Source organism: Budorcas taxicolor, chromosome 19, assembly GCF_023091745.1.
Source record: "Budorcas taxicolor isolate Tak-1 chromosome 19, Takin1.1, whole genome shotgun sequence".
NCBI lineage: Eukaryota > Metazoa > Chordata > Mammalia > Artiodactyla > Bovidae > Budorcas > Budorcas taxicolor.
In genome coordinates this window covers 33,145,542-33,161,856 of record NC_068928.1, presented here as the reverse complement: position 1 = coordinate 33,161,856, position 16,315 = coordinate 33,145,542, and the positions used below count along the sequence as shown (strand labels likewise).

At 41.1% G+C, this 16,315-nt stretch overlaps 1 protein-coding gene across 12 annotated transcripts in view; it reads right to left on the bottom strand.

Moving 5' to 3' along the window:
- NCOR1 (nuclear receptor corepressor 1) overlaps positions 1-16,315 on the bottom strand; it is a 113,618-nt gene that overhangs the window by 29,071 nt on the left and 68,232 nt on the right. For 9 of the 12 annotated variants that reach the window (XM_052658700.1, XM_052658709.1, XM_052658704.1 and 6 more), the window contains 7 exons: positions 14,030-14,582; positions 11,356-11,485; positions 8,789-8,984; positions 2,167-2,327; positions 645-765; positions 450-551; positions 9-109 (listed from right to left, as the gene is read on the bottom strand). In XM_052658700.1, the coding sequence (XP_052514660.1) occupies positions 9-109; positions 450-551; positions 645-765; positions 2,167-2,327; positions 8,789-8,984; positions 11,356-11,485; positions 14,030-14,582 (1,364 nt within the window). The remainder of the gene's footprint in view (positions 1-8; positions 110-449; positions 552-644; positions 766-2,166; positions 2,328-8,788; positions 8,985-11,355; positions 11,486-14,029; positions 14,583-16,315) is intronic. The other 3 variants (XM_052658705.1, XM_052658706.1, XM_052658703.1) reach the window with 2 other exon arrangements.

Here is a 16,315-nt window from a genome sequence, read left to right as displayed (position 1 = left end):
CAACTGACCTGGGTGATGGAACCTCGGAGGGACGGGATGCTCTCCACAGAGAGTTTGCCAGAGGGCGTTCCCCGAGTTATGCTGCCTTCTTGAATGGCTCCTGAGGTACCTGGGTAACAACAGAATCATCAGCCAATCACACCCCCACACCTACAAAAAAACAGGCCAACAAAACCAGCCCCTGCTTGGGAGAGAAGAGAAAAAAAGGGGAACTGCAGCACAAAAGGAACAGTGTTTTACTGAAACATACTTTAAAAATAATTTCACAATTTTTAAAAAGCACTGCAGAAACACAAAATTTCAAAGTTATAAAATGATTTTTATATGGAAAGAAAACTTAAGAATTTAAAGGCTCTAATTTAAGAGCCCATCTTTAAAACATACTACTGACTTCCCTTAACCCATTTACTGCGGATCAGAGTATATTTCTGCCCTACAGTGTGTCTTACCTCTGACCACCCCTTCGTGCTGGGCTCTGACCAGTAAACCCTCAGGCTGTGAGTTCTGGCTTCGGGGAGAGAACTCCTCCTGCTTGATGTAGGGCACGGTGGCTGTGGGCCAGAGCAAGACAGAGTGAGCTCAAGTGCCAAGTCCCCGACTGGTGTGCCACGAAAGTGGCTACGGTCCGCCCCCTCCTCACTGACCTGGCTTGGTGGCCTCCTGCTGCCGTGGCAGTCCTAGAGAGATGGAGCCTGCCGAGGGCTTCGCTGCCTCGGGGGCGTAGGAGGCCTGATTAGGAGAAGGCAAGTAAGTGCCGGGTGTTCCCTAAAAATAATGTTAAAGGACTAGAATAACACTGTCTCTTCACAAGGTCAACTCTAGAGTTAAGGTACACGTTTCTGTTTAGAAAACTTACCACCCATCCACCCCCAACACCAAAACTAAGTATAAAGCAAGAAAATCCTCATTGCAGATTGGTTAAATTTTAAAAGCTTTTAAAAGGAGCAAGACATCTTCCAAAATCACCCTAAATTTTAGGTAGATTGATATGTATTATTAACAAATTACATAACTGAAAACACTTAACCATACCCTCAGATGTAGCTATTATTATTAACTGCATTTATCCCTGGTGGAGGGATAAATGGTGGAGGAAGAACTTCTAAAGACCCTCCTCCACAAAGGCAACCAGAAAACTAGCAGGAAGGTTAAGAATCAGCCCTTTAAGAACTCTTTTCCAACTCCGTAACCAAAGACCTGTAGAAATCTAGGACCATTTATTCAGGAAAATGGCGAACTCTGGTGAGAATTGTGAGCTCTATGACCCGTGAACTTGCTCTGCTGACCCCCACTGCCGGTCTGCTTCAGCCCTTAGAACCCACAGCTCTGGTCACATGAAAGTACAGGGGGTCAGGCTCAGATGACTGTCATTATCAGACTGGCTGAGCGGTTCTCTGACAGACCCCACCTGCAAAGCTGTCTTGATCTGGCCTGACAGGGTGGGGAAGCAGGTGTAGGCTTGTCAGAAACAATTAGAGTCAATGGATTAACTTCTCCCCTGGCCGAGGCAGTCAGAGCAAACAATCAGGCTAACCATAAACTGTAAGAGGGACGTCCCTAGTAGTCCAGTGGTTAAGACTCCATGGCAAAGGGTGAGAGTTCCATCCCTGGTCAGGGAACTCAGATCCTGCATCCTTTGAGGTAGACCCCACCCCTCCCCACAAAAAGGAAAAGCTAAAGAACAAGATGTCCACAGGGGTCTGCAGAGGTCCAACATCTTCCTGGGGACCTAGAAGGCCATATACATGTGCAGGCTGCACACCGGCCAGGGGAAACTCCAGAAGGTCGTGTGTCCTCACCGTGTGTGGTCCCACCTCAAGGCTCTGTGATAGCAGGCAGTGTTGTTGGCTGCCTGGTTGATGAGTCCCTTGGTAAAGACTGGGAAATTTAAGTCCTTCCGGGCACAGAGCTCCCTGATCATTAGCTGACCAATGATTAAGCAAACAGAGATGTGAGTGGCCACATAACACTGTCACTCAATTTGGGGACCTAACTCAAACAAACCTGCATGTGCCATGGAAGACAAAGTGACTGCTGCATTTTTAAGTCAATGTCTCGTCATAAATACTTTTCATTTAGACTCTGGCAAATAAATATGGGAGGGAGGGAAAATCTTTACAAAACAGTAACCAACAGAGAATCTCCTCGGAAGAGAAGTCCTCTTACCTGCGAGATGGAGCCTCCCAGTAAAAACGATGGTTTCTCGGAAGCCACTGTGGTTTTGGATGATGGGATGAGAGGAGGCGGCGGCCGAGTGGGCCGAGTTGTTGGAAGCCGAACCCCTTCAGGGAGGTTAGTTATCACCTGATGTGGAGCAGGCTGGAGGACTTTTAAAAGGAAGAAAAAAATTATTTGAAATAGTCAATTTCCTAGTTTGTGATGTTCCACCTATCTCAATTATTTCTTCAATCACAATTCAATTGTAAGTGCAAGATGAATTTGAGGGTGAACACTTCTATTTTAAATTTCTTTCACTTAGATTAAATCTGTATCCATACTCAGGTCACAAATGGTATCTGTGACACTGAAATACTCAACTTCCTGTCAAACCAGAGCTTTCAGGCTGAAGTCCATTTCAGACTATTTCTGTTCAGCTTATGCAAACAGCAGTCTTTAGTGATTTCTTCTCTCTCTGCACCACTCCTTGGACCTCACACAGAAGGTGAAGAGAAGGGTGTTTCTTAGGGACAGTTGATATTACAACTCTAGAAAATATACAGATATGACTGACAGTCAGTTATATGTCCTCTTTGCATCTTGCATAATTTGAGAAACACTTACTGATTCTGACTCTCACAGACATTTGAATATTTCTCAGCAGGGGGTGGATCTCAAGATTTTCACAAAGTACATGTACTCATAGGAGAATAGGCAGTCAACGTCACGGTACACAGGTATGAACACAAACCTCCCAGTGGCCCAGTGAATCTCAACTGAATACAACTGAAGATGGGATGCAGAGAAACAAGAAAGGAATTCTGAAATAGCGGGGACGTGTCCTGGAAACAAACCATCCCTGCCAGCAGTGTAGGTGGATGGCCAGCAGCCACGGCAGGAGGATCGGTATTTACCTGGCAGGCCACTAGAGCAGGCTGCACTCACACTGGGCTGCGGAGAGAGCCTACACGGTGACGCTGCTACTGTGCATCTGTGCCTCCTGCTCTAGAGCACGTGTGGCCTCAGCATAGGGCATATAGGCGACTGATTTTCCTATGGAAGTTAAAGTTACCAACATAAGGGAAGAACCCCAGATTGAAATAGCAAGTGTGACAGGACCAGCCCACACTGTCCGGAGGCAGATCCAACTCTATACTACTATAGAGGTCTAGGTTACAAAACCCTACACACCCAAATCTTCTGTGTAAGCACCAGTACTCTGACCTAATGAAATCCACAAAAATCCAATGACCATTTCTTCTTTCAAAGCACAGAGAACTTCTCTGTCCTCTCATTAGGAGAATCAAGTCTTTTCATATGTAATAAAGATCACAACAGGCAAACAACGGATTATCCAGCCATTCTATGAATTCAGGTATACCCTGAATTAGAGGCCAGAATGCTGAGGATTTTGACTTTTATAATTAGCCTGTTGAAGCCCACTGCTTAGGTATTAGAGAAATAAATGCAATCAAGAAACGGAAGAAGGATTTCAAAAGATGCAGATCAAAATCATTTTTAATGGCTATGCAAGCTTATGAATTTTACTGTAACAATGCTAATGAAAATTATTCTACTAATTTACCTCCATATGAAGTATAAAGATAAACTTTAAGGATTTCAAGGGCATATCAGATATGCAGAGTCATATTAAGAAAAAACACAAATATATATAATTACATAATTTTCTATATTATATATATATATCTTTTCTTTCTTTAAAGGAAGTAAAATTGACATACTGTAATTTTAGAAAAGAAAGTAAAAATCATCTGTAACCTAAACCACTTTAAACTGTGGCATTTTAATGTTTGCCAGAACAAATTCCCATTCATCTTTTATTCTTTTGCTTACCTAGTTTTATCCACTTGTTCTTTCAGATAAATCTAAATTTAAATCATTTTGAGTACTTCCTCCCCAATGTATCACTGGAATTTTCACTGCATGTATATTTACAGGAGACTTGACATTTTATACTAAGTTTTCCAACTGAGAAACATTGATTTTTTCATATAGGTCATTTTTCATAATTTCGTATAATTTTAATAGTTATTTTTAAATTTTGTTGTAAGGAAAACCATCTGTTTAGTATACACGGGAAAAAAATATATATTTTACACACTGATTTCTGCAGATATAAGAAAGATAAATATAGATCTCCGTATATCAATTTTTTCTGAGAAACTTAATGAACTTTCCTCTTAGCTCAAATAACTTCTCAGTTAATTCTTCAGGCTTCCTAGGTGGATAGTCTTCCCCTCTGAAAAATAACTTGCCTTCTCCCTTCAACAGTAGCCCTCTTGCTTGATTCCTTTCTCCCTTAACTGCAGTGACATGGCATCTTCACAGGTCCTTTCTAAAGAGAAGGTCTCCAGCCTCTCACTGTGAAGCGGAAGGTTGGTGACTGGTTTCAAGTAGAGAACTGACTAGCACAATTAAATGTTCTTTAGCTTATTAAGGTATTTTTTAAAACTGGAAACAGTGAAAGTAACCTCAGCTAATAGGAATCTGTACTATGGGCAGAGCACTGAGACTACAGGAAGTATCTCGTTAAGCTCTGAGGACTAATGAGATCATTAACAACGTTTGACAGAGGAGGCAACTGAGGCTCAAAAGACTCACACCCTAACTGCCCAACCAAGGTTGGAGACTTTCCTACAGCAGTGCAGTTCCTGGCCTGAGCTCTGAGCCGCAGTGCAGTGATGGCTTCCTGAGCACTGGGTGCAGAAATTTCAGATGCCTCTGGAGGCACCATCAGGATGATGCTACCCATTCCTTCTCTGACTGATTAGTAAGTGTCCTAATACTGCGCAGATTTATGAAATAAACCAACTACAAAAGAAAACCATGTCTCCCTTTCTAGACAATTTAACATGAGAGCACATTATATATATATTCAGTGAAGGATGGTTTTGTAAGTTTATAAACATGCAGAAAAATAAATATACTTGTCATAATAGTGTTAAATAAAAAGATGAAATTTTAGACGGTTCTAAATACAACCATTTAGTCATCACGTACTCAGTTGAAAAAATAAAAAAGATAAACTACAAGTTGCACAGAAGCATAAACTCTTATTTTGATTGGATTTTGTTAAAACCTGCATTAGAACTTCACGTCTAACTACCTTTACCTGTGTCAAGTCTGAGATCTTTCACTGCAGAAAAGAGGTTTCCAACTAAAGCAGGAGTCAACTTGTGTAAATGTTACTGGAAAATGAAAACAACTTTTCTCTGAGGCTTTTTCAAGCTTTTCTACAAATGGAAAGGTTTAAACCGCCTGTCTCAAAGAGAAGGTGAACACAACCCAATAGGTGGACAACAGGTGCTGCCTGTTACCTTCTAAATGAGCCTGTGAAAGGAAAAGCCAGAAGTGTGTTCCTACTTCACATGGACAACACCAGTTGGTAATGGTTTATACGTTAGAACTCATTCTCACTGTATTTACCATTCTATAAACTATTCTATGATGCTGCACCGAAAATATTCCTATCAAACGTTCTACATACAAGCGAGTTAATTGGAAACATATAAATGTTATTTGGGAGATTATCCTTTACGCAAACTACAAAATAGTTATAAATTCAGGAGAGCCTTCAGCACTTGTTAAACAAACTACTGGATGAACATACTAGCTAGATTAGCTAAAACAAAACTTAACCTTGGAATAAAATGTAATCAACCACCTCAGTTTGTAGAGAGTCACCTTGAACCAAAGTGATGTCATATTAACAAACACTTTGGTGTCATACTGATCACATAAATAATGACAGTTTGGGTTTAACACCACTGCATCACTATTTAAAAAAGGATACCATTCAGATCTAAACCACATGGATTAATGTGACTGATCACGGAGAAATGCAATTCGCAGTCTGAAGTCTTAGAACTTGGGGGTGCCAATACAACCCACTTTGTAACGGAGATCAACAAAACAGCCTCAGTTCTTAAAACAACTATACAGACAGAATGATTCAGGTGTTGTCAGCTGAATAATGCTAAGCTTTAGCATAAGTTCAGAAAACACTATTTGAATGTTATTTTTTCCACATTTTAATTGTTTCAAAAAAATTATTCTAAATCATTTATGTAAGGAATAGATCAAAAGACTTATTCTACAATTTATCATTTTCATACTGACAGATTTTTCTCATCATTGGAATGCTCAAAACACAAGTACTTCTGCTAAATCCATTTTTATCCTACTCCATTTAAATCATTCCTTTAACATGTAATTGCTGAGTACACATTATGTCAATTACTGAGTTAGGGATTAAGGATTCTCTAGAGGCAATATACTAAAAGCTCACGAGTTAACAATATTTCTTCTACTTTCATTCAAGAAATATTCATTTAGCACCTATTATACATACAGCCAGCAAAATATCTATTTCTGCTTTACTGACTATGCCAAAGCCTTTGACTGTGTGGATCACAATAAACTGTGGAAAATTCTGAAAGAGATGAGAATACCAGACCACCTGACCTGTCTCTTGAGAAATCTGTATGCAGGTCAGGAAGCAACAGTTAGAACTGGACATGGAACAACAGACTGGTTCCAAATAGGAAAAGGAGTACATCAAGGCTGTATATTGTCACACTGCTTATTTAATTTATATGCAGAGTACATCATGAGAAACGCTGGGCTGGAAGAAGCACAAGCTGGAATCAAGATTGCTGGGAGAAATATTAATAACCTCAGATATGCAGATAACACCACCCTTATGGCAGAAAGTGAAAAGGAACTAAAAAGCTTCTTGATGAAAGTGAAAGAGGAGAGTGAAAAAGTTGGCTTAAAGCTCAACATTCAGAAAACTAAAATCATGGCATCTGGTCCCATCACTTCATGGGAAATAGATGGGGAAACAGTGACACACTTTATTTTTTTGGGCTCCAAAATCACTGCAGATGGTGATTGCAGCCATGAAATTAAGACGCTTACTCCTTGGAAGGAAAGTTATGACCAACCTAGATAGTCTATTCAAAAGCAGAGACGTTACTTTGCCAACAAAGGTCCGTCTAGTCAAGGCTATGGTTTTTCCAGTGGTCATGTATGGATGTGAGAGTTGGACTGTGAAGAAGGCTGAGCACCGAAGAATTGATGGTTTTGAACTGTGGTGTTGGAGAAGACTCTTGAGAGTCCCTTGGACTGCAAGGAGATCCAACCAGTCCATTCTGAAGGAGATCAGCCCTGGGATTTCTTTGGAAGGAACGATGCTGAAGCTGAAACTCCAGTACTTTGGCCACCTCATGCGAAGAGTTGACTCATTGGAAAAGACTCTGATGCTGGGAGGGATTGGGGGCAGGAGGAGAAGGGGACGACAGAGGATGAGATGGCTGGATGGCCTCACTGACTCGATGGATGTGAGTCTGAGTGAACTCCGGGAGCTGGTGATGGACAGGGAGGCCTGGTGTGCTGCGATTCATGGGGTCACAAAGAGTCAGACACGACTGAGTGACTGAACTGAACTGATACATATAGCCGTGGTGGGTATTAATCTGGTTCACATTTTTAATAGTCTAAGATTTATATTTAAAACACTAGCAATCTTATATGTAAAACTCTGACACAGGAGGTTCAGTAACTAACCGTTTACTCCTGGTGGGACAGGGACAAGGAGTCAGCAGGGTCAGTTAAGCATCACAGTTCCACTTTTACATTAAACAGTCCTTGAAATGCATGGTGTTCTATAGCTAACAGCCCTTATCTTATACAAGGTACTACCAACAGTCTACTGAATTATTACAAAAAATGAAACCATAGTCAAAGACGACTTTAACGGTCTCATATTCTAAGTGTGTTGTACTAGGCAGCCCATCGGTTACTATCAACCAGACTACTACTACAGACTACTGACTACTAGGTGTCATCTTCTAACCATAACAGAAGAATATACTAAAATTTAGTAATGGCTCCCTTTCTTTTTGTTTTAAAAGAAATTAAGTGTATCATGCACCAACTAAAAAGAACATGCACAACTCAAATCTGTCACTTGAAACAACAACAGTGACACACAGGATAACAGCGCTCTTCAAGGTGTCTATTACACTATGCATATGCTAATATACTACTGCTGTAAATTATCAAACTGTATGTAAAATAATGCTGAACCACGTGTTATAAAACAATACTGAATGTGCATTCACTTTCAGAAAGGCAAAGATATAGCTAGATTAGACAGACAGATGTATTGTTTGCACTTTACTAAAGCTGAGAAGGTCAAGTGGCTTGCCCACGACCATAGTGAGGGGTAAGTCAAGGTCTGATCGACTGTGCTACACAAAGTTGATCTCATCATATCAGAGATTTAGAATATCTCCCTGATTTGCTTGGACGACAGGTAATTCTCACTGACTCTGAAAACTTAGATGAACGCAACAGAAAGAACGGCCAGTAGTACACAATCATCAGCAGTAAAGTGAACATCACAAAATTCACATTAACAAGAAGTCTACTGAAAACATCACCACCATCCTTCAGTGATCAAAAACACTGACATCCCTTGACAATCTAACCAAGGTTAAGGTAAGGAAGTGTATCTGTTCAGGACAGCGCCACTAGCCAGGTTTCAAATTCAGCTCTGTTTCCCACCACCTACACCCGAGTCCTGGGCGGTGCGTGCGCTACCCACCTTCCCAGTCTCTGCCGGGGCTCCGGGCGGCACTGCATGGGCTGGTGGAGCTCCGACACTCTAGGTCCAGCTGCTCCTGCCGTTGACGCTGTTCCTCCAGGAGAGCCGACTCATGCATGGCTTTGATGTGCCGCTGGTAGAGGGCATAGCCGCTCACAGGGGTCCCAATCGGGATGTTACACGGGGTGCAAGAAACCTACAGGGAGAAAAAAATCTAAATATGCCAGACACCAACTAAGTAGCCATTACCATCTGTTGCAAGTAACCCTTATTTCTATATAATCTGACTGCTTGAAGCGGTTCTACCATTTTTTAAATCAAAGTAATCTTCAAGCTTTATGCTTAAAATGCTAAAACAATTACTTTCAGATTTGAACACGATACAAATCCCAAAGTTGTGTTGCTGCTGCTGCTGCTAAGTCGCTTCAGTCGTGTCTGACTCTCTGCGACCCCACAGACGGCAGCCCACCAGGCTCCCCCGACCCTGGGATTCTCCAGGCAAGAACACTGGAGTGGGTTGCTATTGCCTTCTCCGAAAGTTGTGTTAAGAGAAATCAAAGTCAGAAATCCCAGTATTTCCATCTGCTTTTAACTCAAGACGTTGAGCCCCTGGTGGCTCAGGTCTGGCCCACCCTCTTCCTGACCCTCATAGGTGCTCACACCCACTTCTGTGGATTTAAACGTCACCTCTATGTTAATGGCTCATAAGCAAAAAAATTTTTTTAAGCAAATATTTTTGAGACATTTTTCTCCAAGTTTCACACTCACTGCCCTTAACAACTCCACTCAGCTATCTCAAAGCACCTCAAAACTCAAATTCAAAATGGAGCTTCTCATTTGCTACAATGAACACTTCTCTGGCTTCTCGTACAAAACAGAACCTCAGCAGCTTCAGCCAGAAGTCTGGCAGCTGCCCTGGTCTCACTCATCTCCTCCCCTCCACCATCAACTCCATAAGATGCCAGTTCTCTTCAGACAGGCCAGCCCCACCGTCCAACACCACACTGCCATCCCTCCTGCCTTCCTTCTTGCTGCCGCCTACTCCTCTCTCACAGTGCACATTTCTCTGTTTTCTATCTCTCCCACATCATAAAGAAAAGAATCCAAGCTGCTTTGTCATGAATATGCGCATCCTGGGACTAGCAGAGAGCAGACTCTTTTAGAACCTGTTATCTAAAGACCCACAGTTTTTTCCACTGCTGTAGGTAGGATTTTTCACTGCACTCATAATACACACATAATTTTCTTGCCTTTGGGTTTTAGCTTATATGTAAATGTGCCTTTTCCTTCTTTTACTATAAATATAAAGCAAAATGAACTGCGTTATTTCCTACAAAGAATTTTTCAGTGTCTCTTTAACCAGGAAGTACTCCTTCCTCTGAATTGCTCATAGTATATTTTTCAACCTAACAGAGCATCACATTTTAATTCTTTAAAATTTTTATTATGCAGAGGGGATATATGTATACCTATGGCTGGTACATGTTGATGTATGGCAGAAACCAACACAACATTGCAATTATCCTCCAATTATAATAAATGAATTTTTAAAAATTGAGGCAGAAAAAGAAACATGATTTTTTTCTATGTCTTATTATCAAGACCAATCTTTAAATTTTCTGAAGTCAGAGATCATGACATTTCACAAAACATAAAAAAATGTTACCTTGAACTCAGCAGACCCTCAATTTATGTCCATTTGGGTAAATCAATGAATGAACAAATGTTTAATCATTTTTTTGGTGAGCCTATTTATCAGAGGCACACACTTAACTTTTACATATTGTCATGTGACCTAGGGAACAAATTTTTATCCTCTGAAATGAAGAGCTAGAACATAACTAAGGATCAATACCCAATACCAGAATTCAGGATCAAAAGGGAGTCAAATTCACAGAGATTAATAAGATAAAATGCAAATAAAACTAGGTTTGGAACTGTATACTAAAGCTAACAATAACCTCTATAATTTATTTGAAACATTCAACATCTAGATATACTATTTACTTATTCATATTTATTATTATCTTGTAGCAAAACAAAACAAACACAAAACTCAGTAACATTTATGGCTAGAGCACTACATTTCGCTTTTTTCCTTAACTGGAAATGGATCATTTCAATCAATTCTCACATGAATTCATTTGAAAAAGCAATGCATTCAACAGATGAATGGATAAATCAAATGTGGTCTATACACACAGTCTTAAGATAGAAGGAGAATCTAAATGTGCCACAATATGAATAATCTTCAGGACATTAGGCGAAGTGAAATAAAACAGCCACAAAGAACACAAACACTGTATTATGAGCCTACTTATGTATGCAGCCAAATTCATAAAACAGAAAGTAGAAAGGTGTAGGTTGCTGGGTGCAGGGGAGGGTGATGGTTTAATAGATATACTTAACCCTACTGAACAGCACACATTAAGAGTTAAGATGTAAATTTCATGTTATGTGATTTTTACTACAATTAAAAAAAAAAACTCAAGCACTGATTAGAGAAGAAATGTCTCTAAAGGTCTTTGTTTTCAACTCTACTTTTCTTATTCACGCTGAAAACTTACCATTGGTGGGATGACAGCAGCTCGATGCTGAAGCTGAGGCAGGTCCAGTGGGTTTGGTTTTATGGGTGATGAGACCAGTATAGACCCAGCGGGATTTAACAACGAAGGCTTCGAATCCATAGGAAACATTCTGAAAATGCAATTAAAAATGACTAATCAAAATATTCTTATTCAAGACTTTTAAACATACAATCATCATAATTCCTTGTAAGTTAACATGTACATACACACACACACATACACATATCACATTAACCTTACATATTTGAATACTAAGGAAAAAATCTACAAGGCTAAATTTTCAGGTAAAGAAACCTAATGTTAATTTATAGGTTGATATTCATCTGCATCTAACCAACAGAACAGTCTGAACAAGGGCCATTAGAGAATGTCAGGTCCTAATTTATCATTAACATAGGTTACAAACTAGTTTTGCTAAGATGAGAGGGTATTTTTTAAAACATCTGAATAAAACACCATCATTTTAAAATCAAGAATTTCACCCAGGGACTTCCCTGGTGGTCCAGTGATAAAGAGTCCGTCTGTCAATGCAGGGGACGTGGGTTCCATTCCTGGTCCAGGAAGACCCCACATGCCACAGGGCAACTAAGCCCACGAACACCACAACTACCAAAGCCTGAGCCTAGAGCCTGAGCTCCACAACAGGAGAAGCCACCTCACTGAGAAGCCCATATACTGCAACACAGAGCAGGGCCCACTCACCATAACTAGAGAAGACAAGCCTGCACACAGCAACAAAGACCCAGCAATGCCAGAAATAAAGAAATAAAAACGACAAAAAGATTTCACCCATAATTCCAGACTCCTGATTTCTCATGAAAACTGGGGAGAAACGGCACCAGAGGCAGCACTCCCACGAGGCAACAGCAGGTTGAGCTCACATGGCTGCCCGTGCTCCCCACCCAGTTCGTGCTCCCTGTTCACCCTCTGCCACCTCACACTGCACCACTTCACTTAGTTTCAGGACCCACACTTGAGTAAAGGATGTCCAGAATAGTAACTGGAACATGATACCTTATAGGCGCCATCATCTTTCCCAGTGTTGTCAGTTACTGGGAGAGGTGAACATGTGAAAAGGTATGAATGTGTAGGAAAACGAGAATGTGTAAAAGAAAACAACTTTTTACCAAAGAATCAAGATAATATTAAAGATACAAACAATAGAAAGTGTCATTTTGCCAGCTTGGAAGCGAAGTGAACTAGAGGATCGTCCAGAGAGTGTTACCATGTGTTGATAAGGAACGTCAGAATTTCATGACCACTATCACAGTCAGCCCTCAGGTGCTCCTCCCCTTTATGATTACTGCCATCCTAATTTTCCCTTCACTCATAAATTTATAAATAAGTCACTAAAGCCAACAGCACAGAACACATAACTCTTATTTTAGATGACATATTTCAGTAAAGCATGCTTAAAAAGGGACCATACATTTATGTTTATGAACCCATTTATGTTTAAAGTTTGGAACAGTTAAAATCCACAGTATCGAGACATGAGAAAAAGAATGCTAGAATCTTCAATTTTCTGAAAAACCATGGTTAAGTAGGAGCCCTATATTATTTCTGATTTTTGCTGATTAAAATTCTATTATCTACCACATAAAAATCTCCTTGGAGAAATCATGATTGTTATGTTCAATATCATTCTAGTATTAAGCCCCATTCTTTAGTATATAAGATGTACAATATACTGGAAATGGACCGAAAACACAGTGACACCAGAACACACTACAGAAGCAGAGCTCTGAGCAGAATCTGGCTGTCTCCTGAGAGCCTCTTTCTTATTAAAAAGGGGGAAAATAGAAAAAAAGAGTTGAGTTGGGTTTCTGGTCAAATGACATTTTAGTCTAATTCATTCTACAGTGTGCACCAATCAATTCAACATGGAACAAATGATTCTAGGTACTGTGATTCTAGGTGACTGCATTTCTTTCAGGGAAAAGTAAACACCCAAGAAGCTGAGTATACTAAAGAAGGTAGTATCTACTCCTATAAAAATTTATTTTTGTTAACAGCAATTGTTATAAAAAACATAAAGATTATATATCTGTAATATTAATTTGACTAAAAGTACTTAATTTGTATCATACCTGCACTTTAAATTACAAATATGAATCATCTACAGTTTTAAGTGATACAAAAAGGTGACCATTACAATCACCTCTAACTTCAATCAGATTATGCTTTCTAACACACTTTTCCTTCAGTCCCCATCTTCGCCCTCAGCATCTCTCACATCTCACACGCAGGCACTGAGGCCTTGCTTCGAGGGCATTTCATCCGAGGGCAGAGCTGGGGCCCCCGCCTCCCGCCTGCCCCTTCACCACCACGTCACATGGCTCGGCCACCATAGCAGCAGGCAACTGCGGTTCTGGTCACAGCTCTGGGAGCTGACCGCCCTTCTCTGCTATCATATGGGATGTACCTAACAATTGATACGGAAAGAAGTTAAAGTCTTTTTCTTTAAAAAATAACGACCACACAGTTCTTTTTGGTTAATCAGGTGACCAGCATCAGAACCCAACAGTAAAAGCAGACAGACTCTCTCACTGGCCAGTATTTACACAGGAGCAACCTTGGCAGCCAGCACCACCCCGGGTTCAGTCTGCAACCAGCAGAATAAAGACGGGGGAGGTCAAGGAGGGAGCCTCACCGCTGCCTCTCGGGCTCCCCGTCCACGTCCTCATCCGCACTGCAAGTGGCGCTGGAATCGTGGTCAGACAGGGGCTCAGGCCTCGGGGCACTCAGCTGTTGGGCCACCCCTAGATCATCTTCTCCAAGCTCCGGCTTCTCGCCACTCCTCTGCAGGTCTTTGTCTTTGGGGTCCCCTTCAACTCTGGATGGACTGCTTTCTGGAACCCGCATTTCAACATCCACAGCATCGGCCTTGGTGGCTGAGGGGAGGTCAAGAGCAGAAGTGCCTTCAGCCCCACGCTCCTCATGCTCCACCTCCATCGGCTCGGCCGTGTCCACTGTGATGCTATCATTCACGGGGGCTTCCACACTGTCATCCTCGGCCACTTTTGTGCTCGCAGCTGCCGGCGAGGGAGAAGGCCTGGGCACGGCGTCAGGGGTGGCCTCCAGCTCGGCCGCAGCCTCAGCAGTCCCTCGAGGAGGCGCACTTTCAGTGCTGTCTTCGCCAGGCTTGACAGCTTCAACTGGTGAAGGAGAAGGAGCACTTTCTGTATCAGAACTATTTTCAGCACCTTAAAGATAATGATACAGCATAAAAATCTGATAATGAACATGTGTCAGGTGGTGACAGAAGCCATGCTTGAAAGTACTTGTTTAGGATGGGTTATCCTCCTGTGATGACCTCCCTGAAGTACCACAGCACTGGGAAAACAAGTTTTCTAAAAAGTACAAAAGGGAAAGCTCAAATTGCCTCAGTCTTTGGAAACAGAAAGCATAAAAGCTTTTAATGTCCAAAAAAAATTCATACAAAATTTGAAAAAGATAGATTAAAAAATAAAACTAAATCAAAAACATTTCCATAAAACATGACATTCTGATTTATTTCTACCAGTCCTGTCTCCATGCTTTTTTTAACCCAGGAGAGCTGACATTAGAACAGCACCATCCAAAGAGGAACCTAATGCACATTACATCTGTAATTTTAATTTTTCTTGTGGCCACGTTAAAGAAGAAGAGAGACAGGTAAAATTAACTTCAACAATAATTTTATTTAACCCAATATGTGCAAAATATTACCATTTTAAACATAACCAACATAGAAACCTAGTAACAAGGTGTTTTACCTTTTTTAGTACTAAGTTATCAAAATTTGCTATTTCACATTTTGGCACATCTCAACTTGGTCGACAGCTGTCCCTTGGTGTCTGGGGGGTACTGATTCCAGGAAAACCCCCACACCCCACCACAGATACCAAAATCCACAGATGCTCAAGTCCCTTATATAAAAGGGCGTAGTGTTTGCATACAACCTATGCACATCCTCCAGTACTCTTCGTATCATTTCGAGATGACTTATGACACCTAATAAAACATCTGTCTGAAGAGCTGTACAAACAATGCAAATGCTGTGTAAATAGTCGCCATGGTGTGGAATTCTGCTTTGGGGCACCTTCTGGTTTGTTTGTTTTTTTTTTAATATTTTGGACCCACAGCTGGTTGAAACCGCATATGCGGGATGCTCAGGTGGAGGGAAGATTGCAAATCACATTTTAAGAACTCAACAACCAGGGGTGTCCAGTGGCTACCTCACTGGACAGCAAAGCTCTAGGACAATATTACATAGGTTCTGTCATTTAATTTTTTGTAATACTGGTCTTTCCCACCATTTGTTCCATCTCATACATGTACCTTTAATGCTTTTACCTAGATATCACAAAGGAATTACAAATTCTCTATGTCTTACTCTGGACTGGTATTCAACTCTCCCAAGTCTCAAATCAAACTCTTTTTTAGAGTTTAGTATCCAGCAAACAAACTAGGAACCCAGGAGTCATCTTCCACACGCTCCTCTCATTTATTTCCAGATTCTACACCTTGATGAGTCATACATTTCTCTCTAAAAATATCCCTCAAGTCCAGCCATTTCTGTTCAATTTCACAACTGCCACTTGACTCCAGAAACGACACCACCACCCCAGACTCCTCTCTACCACAAAGTCAGAGTGAATTTAAAAGCCAAATCTTACCAAAACTCACTCCCACTCTCTCCCACTTAAAACATCTCCAGGAGCCTTGCTGCTCCCAGGATCCAGTCCCAAGCTGCTGGGTGTGGCCAGCTTGAAAGCTGCCAGCTTCCTCTCCAGCTCCACCTTCTCTGTGGCCTTCTTTCAGTTCTGTGAAGGTCCATGCATCCCTTACCACTGACTACACACATTCTGAATGGCTTTCGTCTACTCTTCCCTTTGGATATTAGATCAACTACCACATGCTTTAAAAAAAGCCTTCTATGATTTCCACAACAAAG